Source organism: Thermobia domestica, chromosome 5 (assembly GCF_964235325.1).
Source record: "Thermobia domestica chromosome 5, izTheDome1.hap1.1, whole genome shotgun sequence".
NCBI lineage: Eukaryota > Metazoa > Arthropoda > Insecta > Zygentoma > Lepismatidae > Thermobia > Thermobia domestica.
In genome coordinates, this window is record NC_137458.1 from 247566748 (window position 1) to 247584556 (window position 17809).

Here is a 17809-nt window from a genome sequence, read left to right on the forward strand (position 1 = left end):
GGCATTAAGAGATAAGAATGTACGGTAGTTTACGCTGTGAATCTACTTTGGAGAAAATGAGGTGTCGAAAGGAGTTAAGTAGTGATTTGAAGGAAGTGATTGTAAACCTAGTCTTAAAAGGTAAGTCACCTAAAAATATAGGAAAATTTGTGAACAAATCCCATTCAACTATTCAGTACATTGTGAACAAATTTAAATACAAAGGCTCAACCAGAAATTTACCGCGCGGGGCGCCAGAAAATAAACTAAATGAGAAAGATGAGTGAATGATTGTGAACAAAATCAAACGAAATCCTAAAATTAGTGTACCACAACTTTGTCCAGCAGTAGAAAGTATGAGTGGGAAAGTAGTGTCCAACCAGACAATCCGTAGAGTGCTGTGGAAAAACAGCTACTAGTGTGGAAGAGTAAAGAAAAGGCCATATGTTAGCAAGAAAAATCGTGCTCTTAGACGTGAGTTTGCTAACAGACATCTGAATGACAGTCAGGAATTTTGGGATAGTGTCATCTGGTCAAATGAGACAAAAATAAACTTACTTAGCTCACATGGCATCACAAGAGTGTGGAGAAAAGTCACAGACGCGTCACCCAGATACTTCTTAGCAAACTCACGTCTAAGAGCACGATTTTTCTTGCTAACATATGGCCTTTTCCTTACTCTTCCACCATGGTAGCCGTTTTTCCACAGCACTCTACGGATTGTCTGGTTGGACACTACTTTCCCATGCACACTTTCTACTGCTGGACAAAGTTGTGGTACACTAATTTTAGGATTTCGTTTGATTTTATTAACAATCATTCACTCATTTCTCTCATTTAGTTTCTTTTCTGGCTCCCGCGCTGTAAAATTCTGGTTGAGCCTTTGTATTTAAATTTGTTCACAATGTACTGAATAGTTGAATGGGATTTGTTCACAAATTTTCCTATATTTTTAGGTGACTTGCCTTTTAAGACTAGGTTTACAATCACTTCCTTCAAATCACTACTTAACTCCTTTCGACGCCTCATTTTCTTCAAAGCAGATTCACAGCGTAAACTACCGTACACTCGTATCTCTTAATGCCTCTAGGGTGCGACTACGTAGGAAGGTCAGAGAGACCAAGAAAAGCGGTCCCCCTACTTAAAACATAGTTGGTGTACGAACAAGTATGTTGAAAAAAAAAAATAGCTTTTTGTTCTTTTCACTATTTCTAGGGTTGGCATGTTACATTTGGTTCGTGGTTTTCATATAATGGTGCTTGTGATATTTCCTTACAACAAACTAAAACAAAGCTAGTACATAAAGTTCACTTTTTGGCGGTTATAGAGCAATTTCAAACTGTACGAATAAGTGTGTTACATACTGTACCTAAATCAATATTGTTTCACAGATTCACAAGTAGCATTATTTTACACACGTCTTAATGTGATTTCATTACATTCTTTCTAATTGACTGTCACTTCCAAAAATATTTCATAATTATCCGAAATATAGTCTCCACCTTTTAACTTCTCATGAGAGATAAATTTAGGGAAACCATAACCAAAGTTACATTGACCACTCAAAGGTTTTTGAAACTTTGAACTTTCGTCACCTACGAAAAAGTAAACTATATCCTTACCTTTCTCCTTTAAGTTAATTAGTTTGATGATTACTTTCTTCTTGAAGGGCCATTCCAGAAGAGAATCATATTCTCCAGAAGTAATTGCAACATATACGGATAGAGTATTCATGTGTTTCGTACCATCACTACAGTCACTTCCATTTATGTATAGCCATGCACATAATTTATACCCATACCGAGATTCGTAAAAGTCGTCACTCCGAAGGCATTTACCAAACTTGTATGTTGATAATTTATAAGAAATATCAGAAATTCTCCACAAAAGTTTCCCACAAGTCATTCCTCTTGCTTTGTCTAGCTGAACTTCCGACGCCTTCAATCGTTTTTCTAATTTTTCGATTGCAGTCTCTTTCGCTATTAGCTGAATTTCCAATGTCTTTAACTTTTCTTCTAATTTTAAGATTTCTGTCTCTTTAGTGCGAAGTTGTTCTATAACATCTTTCATACGTTCTGCATGATAAATGTTGTATTCTTGCATATGACTACGTAACACGATAGGAAATCCCTCAAAATTACAACCTACACTGTTAAAGCTACACTTAGCAAAGAGTTTCTCACATGCTTCATCCAAATGTATGTCTACGTTTTTTCTCTCAATACTTACCCCACAATTCTTTGGACAATCAATGGGGATCTTCATGCACTTTGAGCGATGGTCTTCCAACCCTTTGGCTTCCAGTTCTTCACTACAATATTCACAAACAATTATTCTCTTAGGACATTCGTCGGATAGGTGTTGTTTGATTTTGTTTTGCGGTATTTCTTTTCCACATTTATTCTCACAATAAATAGGTATCAAATCACACACCATAAAATGATCCTGGAGAATATCTGCCACAACATCACACGAACAATACTCACACTTCACAATCCTTTTCTTACAGAAGTTTTCAATGTGGTAACACAAAGCGAACTTTTGAACCACTACATTACATTGCTCACAAGGGACTGAAGAAAGCTCACAGCTTTGGAGATGTATTTCTAGCTCTTCCTGTGACATCTTGTTTCCACAAAACGAACATTCTGAATATGTCGGAGAGTGTTTCTTTTCATGTTCAGACATCATGCAACGTTGTATTTTTGAAGAGCATACAATACATTCAACAAGTTCTATTTTACATTGTGCGATATGTATATTGCATTGGTCCTCAGTATCAAATTCCCGTGAACAGAAATCACATTTGTACTTTTCTTCTGTAAATGGAACATTAACAGTTACTTGCGATTGCTGTGTTTCAACATCACATACACAAGTTAACTGGTGGTGTTCTAATTCCCCTTCGATGTACTTTTGGCAAGTAACACACAGTTTATATGTCGGCATACTAACAAATTGTGTGGCAAACTACAAATAAAAGGAATTATTTGATTATCTTTCTCAACAGCAGTGAATATTCAATAACTAAAAAAACATTTCATACAGTATATTCTTGTCACTAAATCATGATAATAGAGCTTGCAAAAACTGTGTTATTCCACACCAGTCTTCACTTGGAGAATTCAAGAACACGGCAATCATAAGATCGGAAGAACTCTCTAAGGACACAGTTTTTTATTGTCACTTTTCATTACTGTTCTCAGTTAACAAAAAACTGGTTTTAGTTCACACTATACTAGTTCTAAACTCAGTCACCAACGTTCGTACACAGTGCATTATCACGTAACCAAGTCGTAATGAAATGAATCAATTCTTCTTCCATACGTACGGGCTACGGCTCTTATCGATTATTCGATTTTGCTGTTTCGTACTCTCGCATACTTCCCACACACAACAATTCCCTTGTTGCCACTCCTGCCACAGCCAAGATCGTGCTACACTCAGTCGCATAGAGGGGCGCGGTGGCTCAGTGGTACAGTACTCATCTCCAGTGCATGGGATCCCTGGTTCGATCCACGGAAAAATAAGTTTGTGGTGGACAACATCGTATCCATGGACTTTCTCGGGTACTCCAGTTTCCTCCGACTTTTTCATTCCACCAATTTTTCCATAATCATTCAGTTGCTTTAACCATCGTCTCTCAGCCTAAAAAGCGAATCGTGGAATGTTAAGGCCGTGTCTAACATTTTCAGCTGAAATCATCAATTCCTATATAATGACATGGTGAACTCCTTTCCAAAGTATTATGAAAACTATTTGTCTTATGCAGTTCAAAATTTCTACAGATGTTCACCTACCCTAATACTACATGTTATTTTTTTTTCAACTAGTCTTATAGTTCATGAATATTATTTTTCAGGGTTGAAAAAAAACATGATTTTTAAAAAAAACAAAAAGAACGTTTTTTATGTTTAAAACATGTTTTTTTGTTTAAAACATTTTTAACGTTTAAAACAAAGTACTTCGTTTTAAACAAAAAACATGTTTAAAATGTTTATTTTGTTTAAAACAATAATCTAAATAGGCATGTATATATATTACATTTTTACACTCTTAGGTATTGCTTGCCATCTATATTCAACCGCTAGATCAAATTTCGGGAACTTCCCTAATCTCGATCCGCCCAAATGTTCAATTCCGGAGAAAAAAAATCGGGAATTTCACGATCTCCGTTCACAGAATATGTAGTTTAGTTTCTGTGTTACGTTCTATCAGGGCTTTAAACCTCAATGGCTCAGTTTTAAACCTCAAATTAAGGCTGGAAGATGGTTTTGGTACCAATTTATTCCTGAAAGATGCAGCTTTGCTGATGTGCAATTTATGTATGTGGGAGGAGGGTAAATATCGTGTTTTTTTTTCAACAGTTTTTTGGGGTCCATTCCCCCTCTTGGGGGATAGATTCATAAAAATTGTTACGTGAAGCAATGAAGTAGGCCACTACATGGTAATATCGTGTATTTGTACTTCTTGCTTATATGGGGTAGCAGGAAGGGGGCAAAGTTAGCCAATTTTTGGAGTTTAAGATTTTTGATGTAAATTACATTTATTTTTACAACAAACATCAATAGCTCAGTCCTTAATTAAGATAGAAAGATGATTTGCTACCAAAGTATTTTTGAGGGATGAAGCTTTACGTCAGTTGCATTTTATGTATATAAGGGGTACGTATGTACGGCCGAGAGAGGGAGGATGAAGTTGTTTTTTTAAATTTTTCATCAATTTTTTTCATCAGGTTTTGGCGGGTATTCCTCCCCCCTTTGTGGTGCATCCCTAAAAATTGGTATGCGAAGCAATGAAGTAGTCTCCTACATTATAGTAACCTGTATGTGTACTTGTTATTTATAGAGGAAGAAGGGGTCAAATTTGGTTAATTTACATTTATTTTCGGGACGGTCCCATATAACACAAGATATATTTCACTGAAGTGGTCTAGAAGCATAATTCTTGTTCGTATACATGATGTGTGCAGCAAAAATGATTTGCATATGGACGTGGTACTATAGTGGGGGAGGGGAGAGAATGTCTAATTCAATGAATATTTTTCTGCGTATATTTTTAAAAAAATATTTCCTACATAAAACGAATTCATTACGCAATGGCAGCAATGACTACCATTTCTTATATTATTGTCACAAGTATGTGGCCTGCACATTAGCATCATTTTGTCAGCGTAGGGAGACTACAAGGGTTGCCAGGGCCCCGCAAAGTCAATATTTTCATATTTTTAATGATTTTTTATATCTGTTCTTTTTCTACGAATGTTACTTGCTCTTTTCTATGAGTTGTATTGTATTTGTCAGGGTATTTCTTCTAACTTGTGATGTGAGAACTGTTCATTATTATGGAAATGATAGTGATCAAAAACTACCCAAGTTTTGAATTTGTGAATTTGGATCTTAGAATAGTGTATAGTGTGTTTAACCTCCATTATTCTTGGAAATTAAGAAATGTTCAAATACTTCACTTGAATTTCTGTTCGTTTTGTTATACACACATTGATGTGCAGAATTTCGTTCAGTAATTGCTGTTATAAAAAGAATATAACTCTGCTTGTAATTTACTTCATGCACAAATCCTGCGGAGGATGGGTTGTTTGTTAGAAAATTAAATTAGCTTCTTCAATCTGATATTTTAGTTGTGTTAAACATGTCCAACCAGCATCGAAAAAAAACACGTTTAAAACAATTTGTTTAAAACGTTTAAAACGAACTGAATAAAACAACAACCCTCGTTTTAAACATGTTTTAAACAGTTGTTTTAAACATTTTGTTTTAAACATATCAACCCTGTTATTTTTTTACAAAGAATACAACGACTCACCAAAGGTAGTCGTCAACCTGGTTCGGCTAATAATATAAGTAAATCTTTAGTGGCAGTAATTGTTTACACATTAAAATATCTTCAGTAATTATATCCACTAGTATTCTCACCTTTTCTATCGAAATTACAAGTCGATGATGAGTATTAAATAATTTATTAGTTGATTCTCTTTTAACGTATTTTCACACAAACTGTCTTGCAAACATACATGTTGATTAGGTATCTATAAACAACTACATAGCAACCAACTATATAATAATGTATATTTCTTACATATATTAAAAACATTCTTCTTTTGTTATTTTTAAATTAACATTATATCAGGTATAGTGCTTGTGTATGAGCACTTTCTGCCCAAGGTACAGGTAATTATCAACCTATACAAAGTATCTCGTTGTATAAAAATGTCGCCCGATAATGGGACTAGATATAAAAGTTACAAGGGAGCTTGGCTTTTATATTTAAGAACCACTGGTCCGTTTATAATAATGATATTACATTACTTATGTCCTTTACATTTTGATCGCCCCTCGTATATACCTTCATTAAGTTTCATACATATAGATACATTTATAATAAGTCTTTTATTCCATTAATATTTATCTTTTATTATAAAAACGTCGTCGCTTACTAATATAGTCAACGAAGGGTGCGAAGTCAAAAACGTAAGAGGCAAATTACTTTTTAAAACATAAATCACAATGATTAACAGTTTCAATCATTATTAAAAACGGTGATGTTAAGGAAAAAAAAGTCTGATCTTTCCAGGGCGCATTATATAATAACTACGTTAGATGATATTTTTAAAATATACATTGTGTCAATAAGGCGTCAGAATACAGAAGAATCTTATTCGAGTAATATATATATAAGGTAGCGCATAAAGACAGCCGTCGAATAATTAGCTTAATAGAATGAACCTTATACTTAACATAATCTTTGACAACAAAGTTTCAACACAAATCCATATAATATAAATAACCTTTGCTTTTAATCAATTACGAATCGAATTATAATTCTTCACATCAACAGGAAAGAATTAAAATCATTTGAAAATTATCATTTGCTGAAACAAACGTGATAAAGTATCTAAAAGTCATAAGGGTTGAAGCTCTAACGACCAACGAAGTAGTTTGTTATTATATCCCTGATTGCCATTAACACATAAATTTGAAGATAAATGTTCATAAGAATCAATAGCTGATATGGGTTTAACCCTTACTTCATCAACTGCAGTCAGTTTAAATTCGTATTTGCATATGATTCTAATAAAGTACATTGTACTGCACAATCGTTATTATGTCTCACACTGTTATTCTGTACATGAATTGCGTCATTATTTTGATTTTGATATGAAGTGCCATCTCTTGGATTACGATTACGTCTATCCATGTAGTTTACTGTATTTCTGGAATTTCGCCATGTATTTCGTCTATTTTTGAATCTATTTCGATTAAGTGATCTGACATAATTATTGTCACGATTGATTAGGTTAGGTGGATTACCAACATATCTTTGCCTATTTTGCTCGTTCTGACTGTTTAAATTCACTCGATTTAGGTTGTGTTCCGTATCGTTCGCATTACGGATATTTAGATTACGAACAGGTACAAGGTGATCTGAATTGTTTTTAATTTTACCTACTCCCGCTTGATGATTCAGAGCATGGTATTGAGTTTCATAACATTGGACAAGCATTAATAGGTGATTAAAACTCATACACTGTGTAGAAAACAGGATCTGTTGTAGCTTAAACGGTAGTAAATTTCGAATAGATGCAATCACTCTAGATTCCGATTGCAGTGGATTTACGACTTTTAGTTCGTTATACGTATTTACAACAAAATCAACAACAGATTTGTGCAAACGAGGATTAAAAGGTTGGTTTCTAATCGTGGCATCTCTGTTTGCAAACAAAAAGTAATTTTCGTAATTTGCAATCAGCGCTGCTTTGAATTCATCATATGTATTGATGTGATCCCGTACTGCTTTAAACCATAAAGAACATGGTGGGAGGAATAAATGAGGGATTAGTTTCATATACTGCGATTTATCTATACACATTATACTGCACTCATCCTGAAATTTTTCTAGGAAAGAGGTAGCATTTTCATTACATTTACCGCTAAACTTACTCATAGCACGTATTTCGCTCATCTTTACACTTAACTTTACCTTCCTTTCACCATTTCGTGTTCGTGTTGAGTGACAATTCCTACCTACTGCATGATGTGTAGTTCCACCATCTCTTTTCCGCCCATCTGTTTTCCTTGGATGAATTCCTTCCAAAATAATGTCCTCATCGGATGGATTACTTGAAGAAGAGATAACGTAAGGTCCACGTTGATCTGCTGCGGGTGAATGCGAGGTCATCTCTTGTGAACAAGGGAACTCCAAACGATCATTAACCATATTGTTGTAATATGTGTTGTCCTTAATCTGTAACGTCCTAATTTCTTCTTGTAAGGTAGATATCAATTGAGTATTTGCACGTATTTGGTTAGAATTATCTGTGACCTGAATCTTTTGCTGACGAACGGAAGATTCTATACTTCCAAATCCTTTTTTACCATATTAACTTCTTGGATTACATGATTGTAATTATCCTGGCAATCTTCAGATACTCTTTTTAGCTTTTCATCAAACTGTAATGTGATGTCTCTCACCGCTTGGATAACAGATTGTTTCGTCTCTTCGGATGTCTGCTCCAATCGTCTACTTAATTCCTCATACTGTCTACTGGATTCCTCGGATTTCTGCTCCAATCGTCTATTTAATTCCTCATACTGTCTACTGGATTCTTCGGATTTCTGTTCCACCGTCTGTTTTAATTCGTTGGACATCTGAGCCAAATTTTGCTCCAGTCGTTGTTCTTGTCGCTGTAAGGCTAGTAGGATTCTGTCTTCTAATGTCATTCCTGGAGCAAGAGGAGCTGTATTTTGCTCGTTGTTCACACTGTCAACAGTTTCTTTCTCCACTGCCTCACCAAACATGCTTGTTCTTGTGATTACTCTGCCACTTCTAAGTATAGTTGTGTTCGTATTCATAAACCTTCTTTACTGAGGTAAATTCACCCTTACTTTAGACTTCGGGATATGAATTTACAAGAATCCCGGGTGAGGTAAACCAAAAATTTTACAACGACTCACCAAAGGTAGTCGTCAACCTGGTTCGGCTAATAATATAAGTAAATCTTTAGTGGCAGTAATTGTTTACACATTAAAATATCTTCAGTAATTATATCCACTAGTATTCTCACCTTTTCTATCGAAATTACAAGTCGATGATGAGTATTAAATAATTTATTAGTTGATTCTCTTTTAACGTATTTTCACACAAACTGTCTTGCAAACATACATGTTGATTAGGTATCTATAAACAACTACATAGCAACCAACTATATAATAATGTATATTTCTTACATATATTAAAAACATTCTTCTTTTGTTATTTTTAAATTAACATTATATCAGGTATAGTGCTTGTGTATGAGCACTTTCTGCCCAAGGTACAGGTAATTATCAACCTATACAAAGTATCTCGTTGTAAGAAATGTGACAGCGCTGTAAATATATACACAAATTCAGGTATTAGAGTTGAGTTGAGTTGATTTTAGTTTAGCGTCCCTTTCAGCAGCGAGGCTATATGAGACGTGGACCTACTGATTAACGTGGAATTCGAACCACATGAGCTCCCGCCGGGAATCGAACCCGGGTCTCCCATCAGGTATTAGAGAATCAGTAGGGTTTTTTTTACCCTGCTCGAGGAGGTGCAGATACAATCTTTCCTAATCCATTCACACCATTGTTCCTCACTGAAAAATCTTACGTCCCACAGTTATGCCGGTTAGGCTAAAGGAGACGGTGATTATGAGAAATGAATGAAATGGTGGAATGAAGAAAGTGGGAGGAAACGGAAGAACCCCGAGAAAACCCACGAGCACGGTGTTTGTCCACCACAAAGTTCACACGGCGCGAGCTGGGATCGAACCAGGGGCCCCAAGCACCGAAGTGTTCCTCACTGATCTTCAAAAAGTTGGTAGAGGAGGAAAACAAGTTACGAAATGAGAAAAGATCGTTCATCTAATAATGTGGACAATGCATATCTTCGAAGTTATGTTAGTTGACGATCTGATCATATGGTTCGGAAGAAGGGTTGTGGAAAGCAAGACTGAATGCTGTCAGAAATGAGACAACCTTATCTACCTACACATCTTTTTACTTGTATTTTATACCTAGGTGGCAAGCCTTGTCAAACAGAGTGCACTTTTCCTATTTTTATTTTTCAACCATATTTGATCCTAAATCTTGATTCTTGCTCGCTGGAAAAAGGAGACACGAAAGAGAGAACGCAAAACTAAAAGCATTATCATCAATATTTTGCTTTCCAAAATAAGGAATGTAACTTAAAAAAATAAAATTATGATTTTAAAAGAAATATTTGGGAAGATGAAAGAACGAATCATGGAATTTAAGGCGTGTGCGTAACAGTAACATACAAAATAAATAAATAAATATTACAATATTTCTGAGGATCTAGATCAGTGGTGTCCAATTATAATTAGCCTGAGGGCCATAACTGTCTTTATTAGTAGTGGAGGGCCGCAGCTAATAATAATAATAATAATAATAATAATAATAATAATAATAATAATAATAATAATAATAATAATAATAATAATAATAATAATAATAATAATAATAATAATAATTATTATTATTATTATTATTATTATTATTATTATTATTATTATTATTATTATTATACAAAAGAAAAATATAGAAAATGTATTTGAAATATTACATACGCATTCGGTGTGACAAATGAAGGTCACTAGCATCAGAAAGAGACAAGCATCTCTCTCTAATGACAAGCATCAGAAAGAGACAAACCACAGGATGGGGTGGGAGGGAGCAGAGGTCATAGAAGTAGAGAAGAGAACTTTGGTGAGAAAATGGACGGAAGGCAGGGAGATTATGAAGGCAGGAGACAAGGTGATGAATTGGAATGCAGGATTGTCGATAAATAAAGAGTGGGAGAAGATTCTGCTTAAAGAAGAAGAAGTGAAAAGGAAGAAGAAAGAAAGAGAAAAAATAACAAGGAAAATAAGGATAATTAGAGGACAAAATGCATCCAGCGAAAAAAGTAAACTTTTAATTGGATACGTGTGCAGCTAAAAAGTGAAAGCCACACAAGTGTTACTTTTTAATGAAGGGGCGGAGCCTAATTAAACGTTGATCTCCGGAAAGCATATATAAGTGATGACCAACTCCCAAGCAGCCAGAAGGAGTGAAAGTCTGATGAAGACACAGTTATTGTGTTGAAACTGTTGCCTGATACTGTTTTTTTTCTTTACATATTATCACATAGCCTTGCTCAGTGTGTTACTGTGTATTATTACAAAATGGAAACAAAGCCTGATAGAATAGTGATTTCTTCTGTATAGAATCTTTAAAATATATATTTAAAATATTCACTGTACACTTGGAAAATAATAATAATTATTATAAATAAACGACAAGACAGAACATAATAACTGATTTTATTAATTTTTAAAAGAGGAAAAGAGAGATAGGTAAGCAGTTAGTTCCTGACTTAATAATATAACACTTGCATCCAGTGGCGGCTAATGTTAGTGTTGCAGCGTTGCGCAACGACCAAAGTATTTCAAGAAAAAAAATATTATTAGCAATAGTAGTAAAGAACAGAAAAAATACTTTCTAATACTCCCATATATACTTTAAATAACATACTTTTTTACTTCTCTAACTGTCCGTTTCGTTAATCCGTTTTAAAAAGCGAAAAATAATCCGTCACAGAGTCTCTAATTTATATTGTGTTGCAGCGAGCATGCAACGACCAGATTCCTTCAGCGCGGGAATTGGAGCAAATGTTAAGTCTCCTTTCCCCTATCTCAGAAGTTAAAGGGTCTGGTCGTTGCAGTGCTTCTGCAACACAGCACGGTTTCCAGTGAACGAGAAGGTTTTTTGCGCTAAATAAGATTTCTAAATTTTATTTCACTAGCAATTAACAAATGGAATTTGTTTTTATGCATTCATATTTTTATATTACGGTACTAATACTGAAGCAAATCAATATAATGACAATTAAAAAAAGTGATAGCAGAATTACAAAATAAAAAAGAAAATATATAGTAGAGCAGAAATCAAATGAAAGTAGATCCGCATTTACAAGTTAATTTTTAGCTTATATAGATAATGAAAATTTCTTCTACAGTAATTTGTGAACCAAATATTAATAAGTCAATATGCAGAATCCCCCCCCCCCTCTGTGCATAATATTTTAGTATATACATATTTATTTTATAAAATAAGTATATTTTATACTCTTGATAGAACTGTATGGTGAGGAACGCCACATTGAATTTGGGACTAGTTAGCAATGCTCAGATGCGTAGCCACGAGGGGGGTCCACCGGGTCCGGACCTCCCCAAAATTTCGAAACTCGACTAGTATTTGTAGACTTTCTTAATGAACTATACTTGTTTATCAGAGAAATGATTGATGTAAGCTAAATATTTTATTTTACGCCTCATCATGTACTCTTTCTTTTCTTATAGAAATAATCGTTCTATCATTTTTTTTCCTAAAAATATAGGTGACAGTAATTAAGAATTACTTATCTTTTCGGGTACATTAAAAGACAGGTTCGTTATTACGTAGACGTATTGGACCTTCCTCAAATACTTTGGACCCCTCCCAGCTAACATATTGTTCCTATATCTGGCGGGTTTCAAGGTTGCTTTCCAGAACGTTGATAAACATTGTTTCGCCTCATGTGGAAGTATATTGTGTTCATCGTGCATTGCGTAACAACCAAGACGGTTGATTTGGAATGTAGTTCTTTTTTTCTTTTACGCACAAGTGTGTGTGTGTGTGTTGATATATGAATAGGGTTGCCAACTCTGTAAAATAAAAATAACCGACACTCCCTCAAAATTCTCTGTGATATATAGCTCTCAACGTGAAGTATCTCTGTTCGGACCTATCCATGGAAAGGAAATGTACTATCGTGAACGAAAGTGCATTAACACATATATTCTGTATGTCCTTAGAACATTCACTAATAACCTTAATAGATACATTGTGCTATAAATGAGAAACTGAAATTGATCAATCGGCATTGACCAATTTATTGTATTTACCAGTAACTACCATTCCTTTAAAATTATCGAAACAGATGAACAAAAGTATAATAATCTTTACGTGACAATTTTGGATTTGGAAAATGAAATTCACTCTTTAAACATATAGTCTCTACTTCAACTATAGGAAATTGCTTTAAGAAGTCCTTTTCTACTCTTAATAAATGTATAAAATTCCTTGAAAGTAAATTTCAAATTTTCCCTGATACAGTCCCTGTCATCTCTCTAAAAATTTTCTAAACAGGTGAACAAAATATATTAATCGTTGATACTGGTGAAAGGTAACAGTTTTGAGTTTACAGAATGACAGCTACTTTTCAATATCTATACTTCGAACTAGATACAAATTTGAAAAAAAAAAGCGGTTATAAAGGGGCTGGTGAGAAGTTTGTACCCGTCACCGGCTTTAATCAAAATAACATCAATTTTTCCGGCCAGGCCAATGAAAAGCCGGCCAGTTTACAGCCCTATGTATGAATATGTGACATTCGCAGTTCATATACTAGTATCTCTTTTGTATCAGCTGTTTTGGTTATTAGTTATTAGATTTAATTTTATTGTGTGTGCTTTAATTCTGTACATAACCTACAAATTCTGAATGAATTGTATATCATGACTTCTGTAAATAACTTACAAAAAAAAAAAAAAAAATTGCCCAGCTTTCAACTGAGGAAAAACTTACAATTAAGGCTTAGACAAAACAAGCAAAGTGCAATTCAGGAGAGTGTTCGAAAAAAGAAAAAAACGATTTAAGTTTACAGGACACCTTATGGCAGTAATGGTGTATGCACTATGTACATTTCCACAATTTATTTGAAATTTTCCTAGATAAATTGTGAATAAAGCGTGTTCAATGTACATTTTTTTTTATAACATTAATCTTTGCTACGAACTCTTCAGTCTACACCCTTACGTCACCGTCACCCTTACGAAGGCTTCTTATAATTTACGAAGCTAAATGAAAAAATGAAATCTTTAAGTTTTACGTCGCACGGTTATGCCGGTTAGGCTAAAGGAGACGGTGATGATGAGAGATGAATGAAGTGGTGGAATGAAGTAAGTGGGAGGAAACGGGAGAACCCCGAGAAAACCCACGAGCACGGTGTTTGTCCACCACAAAGTTCACTTGGCGAGGGCTGGGATCGAACCCGGGACCCCAAGCACCAGAGGTGAACGCTCTACCACTGAGCCACCGCGCCCCCTTACGAAGCTAAGACCCGGTTTAAATTCATAGGGCATCTCATGACAGCAATGTTATTTGGACCAGATATGTTTCCACAATACGCCTTAATTTTTTTCTAGATAAACTGTGAATAAAATATGTTCAATTTATAGATTCCTTAATAACACTAATCTCTGCCACGAACTGTCTTCCCTGGAGATAAATTTCAATCACTGTCAGGGATGTGGGTTTATTAGAATTAATTGTTCGGAATGATCTAGGAAAATCATTTATGAAACTACCAAGCTTCTGAAATTGATATTAACTGTACCTACGACGTCAGCAGAATGAGAAAGGTGTTTTCCACATTGAATACAATTAAGAATAACTTTCAGTACATGTAATTAGATCAAGTCCTCGCATTAAATGATTTAAGCAGTGCAACAAACTTCTGCAATGTTTATCATTTCTCAAGAACGGTTTAAGATATCAAAGTGCTGTAAACGGAAAAATAATTTACAGATCCATTGCAAGCCACGCAAATAACTAGATATAATACTTATCAAAGCATTTTTTCGAAATAAAGGCTTTCGAAAAAAATCAAATTTTCAAGCCTTTGTAACTTCGTTGCTATTCATTCGAAACAAGTCATACCATGATCGTAGTATCCAACGCTAAGGTACTTCCGATATACATTGTCTTGTTTGTCTCTGTTGTGCTGTATGTGTGATACAAGCTTCCAAACTTTGGATGTTTGCGATATTATAATATCCTTAATTTGCAACACTGAATAATAAGTACGTATGGTATTTTAAGTTTTCGTTTAACATGTTGATTTGAAATATGTAATAATCTGACGTAGTCCCATTTGAAAAAATATAACTTTATACTGGGATGGCAACACCGTTCACTGGGTGTTGGTGCTTAACACGTAAAACGATGTTCCCCTCCCTATAGTTGCTTCATGCAAAGTTTTGCTTTTCTCCCTCTTCTGGTTCCTCCGTTATTACGGATGTTCTAGATAAATTATCCAACCTGTATATACGTATTTCATGAGCTACACTAGATTATCTAGGTCTATGTTATGTAGTCAGTACCAACTAAATGCTTCATTACGTCACAGTTTGTTTCTCGTCTTCTCAGTTCAAAGTGAAAGAGCTTGCAGGTAAATTGACATTGATTTAAAAAAAAAAAAACAGTGGTGACAGGTAAACAAGAACCTATATAGCGTAGTCGAATAGTCTATGACTGAACGTTGACTGCCAACACTTATAGCCCAGTAAACAAAGACCCAAAAAGGGGCTCCAGCTGAAATAATTCTAAAAATGTTGAAATTTTCAGGATTTGCTCTTTGTGTCAAATACAATGAAATCTCAAAAGTCCCAAAACATCCCATGGGAGCTTCATCCTCAAAATGGCGCTCAAAGATCGCCGCCATTCCATATAATCCAGCAGCTAGGAGAGTCCTGTTGGAAGTTTAAGAGCCAAAAGGTTTGTTTGTTTCACCAAGTTCTACTATCTTTAGTGTTTTAAAAAAGTTGATCACATGCTCTGAATCATGGTCATTATTGCGCAATGGCCGCCATCTTGAATTGTTCTTTCGTATTTCCTAATTTTTTCTGTGATCGTTTTAAATACATCTAGCCCAAGCCGTAATTGTCGCAAAGTTATCAATTATACCTCGTTCGATTTGCAATAGTACTGGCTTTTAGCTGACATTATTTACTTGTCAGTAGTACACACAAGAGGGAAGTAAAGGAGGGCAATTTTGGAAATTTCCCTCAAAATTCCCTTTTACTGATTTTATGCCATTGTTAGATGGCAACGGTGAGTTTTAGGCGAGAAAGAAAAATTACGGACATTTTCTATTATGTGGTATTTAATAAATATATGATGAAAGTTTTGTCTTGATTGATTCACTAGCAGAGGATTTGATTGATTTGATTTTGAGTTTAACGTCCCTTTCAGCAGCGAGGCTATATGAGACGTGTACGGGTCATTGTGGTATGCCCTGAAAAAAATCCTCACTTGCATTGCTACTTTGCTTATATTTGCGGAGAGGGTGAATTGACGCTTTTGAATCACTCTACAGGTGGGCCTAAAGTCGTAAGCCATTCGAATAATATATATATATATATATATATATATATATATATATATATATATATATATATATATATATATATATATATATATATATATATATATATATATATATATATATATATATATACCCCACAGATAGGAGTGAAATGCCCTACACATGTTATAAACGAGGGGGGAATGTCACATACCATACCGCATTTCCAGCAGCCATCCATCTTGAAATCCATCATATTGGATTCAACTTCAAATGTCAAATGCGAAGGAGTGTGTGTACACATGACTAGCACTAAAATTTGCTCAGGACTTCGCATTTTATTTATTTTATTTTATTTATTTGTTTTATTATTATTTTTATTTTATCTAGCTTATTTCTAAGATTCTCCTTACGGAGGTACAACTCACGTCACTTTCCATGGATACACAGCGTGTGCTCCTTTGAGGGCTTTTGCTAAAGGACACCTACACTGCTATTGTTTGTTGCTTCGTTCATAGCTGTTTCAGATATACCCAGGGGCGCATCCAGGGGGGGGTCCGGGTCCGGAACCCCCTCCAAAACTTCCTAACTCAACATACGTTTGTACACTTTCTCAATAAAACTATACTTGTGTAACAGGGAAATAATTGATGTACAAAGATCTTACACTTCCCCTGTAGGGTCTACTCTTTCTCATAAAAAATAATCTAGTTCTATCAATTTCTTCTGAAAATATAGGAGGAAGTAAGGATTACAATGACTTATCATCTTTTTTGGTGTAGAAATATACCGGTTTAATACTATATAGATATAGTGGTTTGTAGTATTGGAGCCCCCTTAAAAAAAAAAAAAAAAAAAAAAAAAAAAAAAAAAGCTTGAGCCTCCCAACAAAACTTTCTAGGTGCGATCTCCCCATTCGGACTCTATCTTCAACACATTCTGTAGCCTACCCTGAATCTGGATAGGAGGGTAACAACTGTGTAAGATTACATATGATTCTTTCGGGATAGTGATGGTTGAAATAATATATATGATGACTCTTACATTTCGATCACCCAACTTCAGAACAATTTCTATGCGATCAGCTTTCGTGAGCACCATTGTAACGCCACGGTGAGCCTCGGATGGGGGCCGAGTTCGATCGTAGACTACTGGTGGGAATTTGCAGTGACCAAAATTTCGGGGCTCTGTTCTTGATTTAAAGAACATAAGGGAGAATCGTATTACTCAATGACTTTCTCACTTTGACGATTGCTCGCCTGAACTTTAACAGTACTAGAACCAAAACTAAATGTTACAAATTAATTACAATGTTTCTTAATATATGTCCACAGCAACGAAAATGAACGTATTATTGAGATGGTATGGTGGTAACTTACTTGTTACTAATAATCTATAAAAGTTACTTAAGCAGTAATTTTTATAAGTGTGTCGTTTGTTGTCACTACTCGTCTGTTGTCACCACAAGATGATACTGGTACATATCTGAACCACCAAAGCAATTATGTATTGCTTAGTACGTAAATAAATCGCATTTAAGCCAATTAATTTCGTACGAGTGTATAACGTTTTGCAAGTGTTTAGGAGGCAACTAATGTTG

General features: G+C 34.8%; 1 protein-coding gene across 1 annotated transcript; it reads right to left on the bottom strand.

The window, feature by feature from the left end:
* Positions 1–1425: 1425 nt before the first annotated feature.
* On the bottom strand, positions 1426–2928 carry LOC145685454 (TNF receptor-associated factor 4-like). The gene has a single exon (XM_081757853.1). The coding sequence runs from the start codon at positions 2926–2928 to the stop codon at positions 1426–1428; it is 1503 nt and encodes a 500-aa protein (XP_081613979.1).
* Between the last annotated feature and the right edge of the window lie 14881 nt (positions 2929–17809).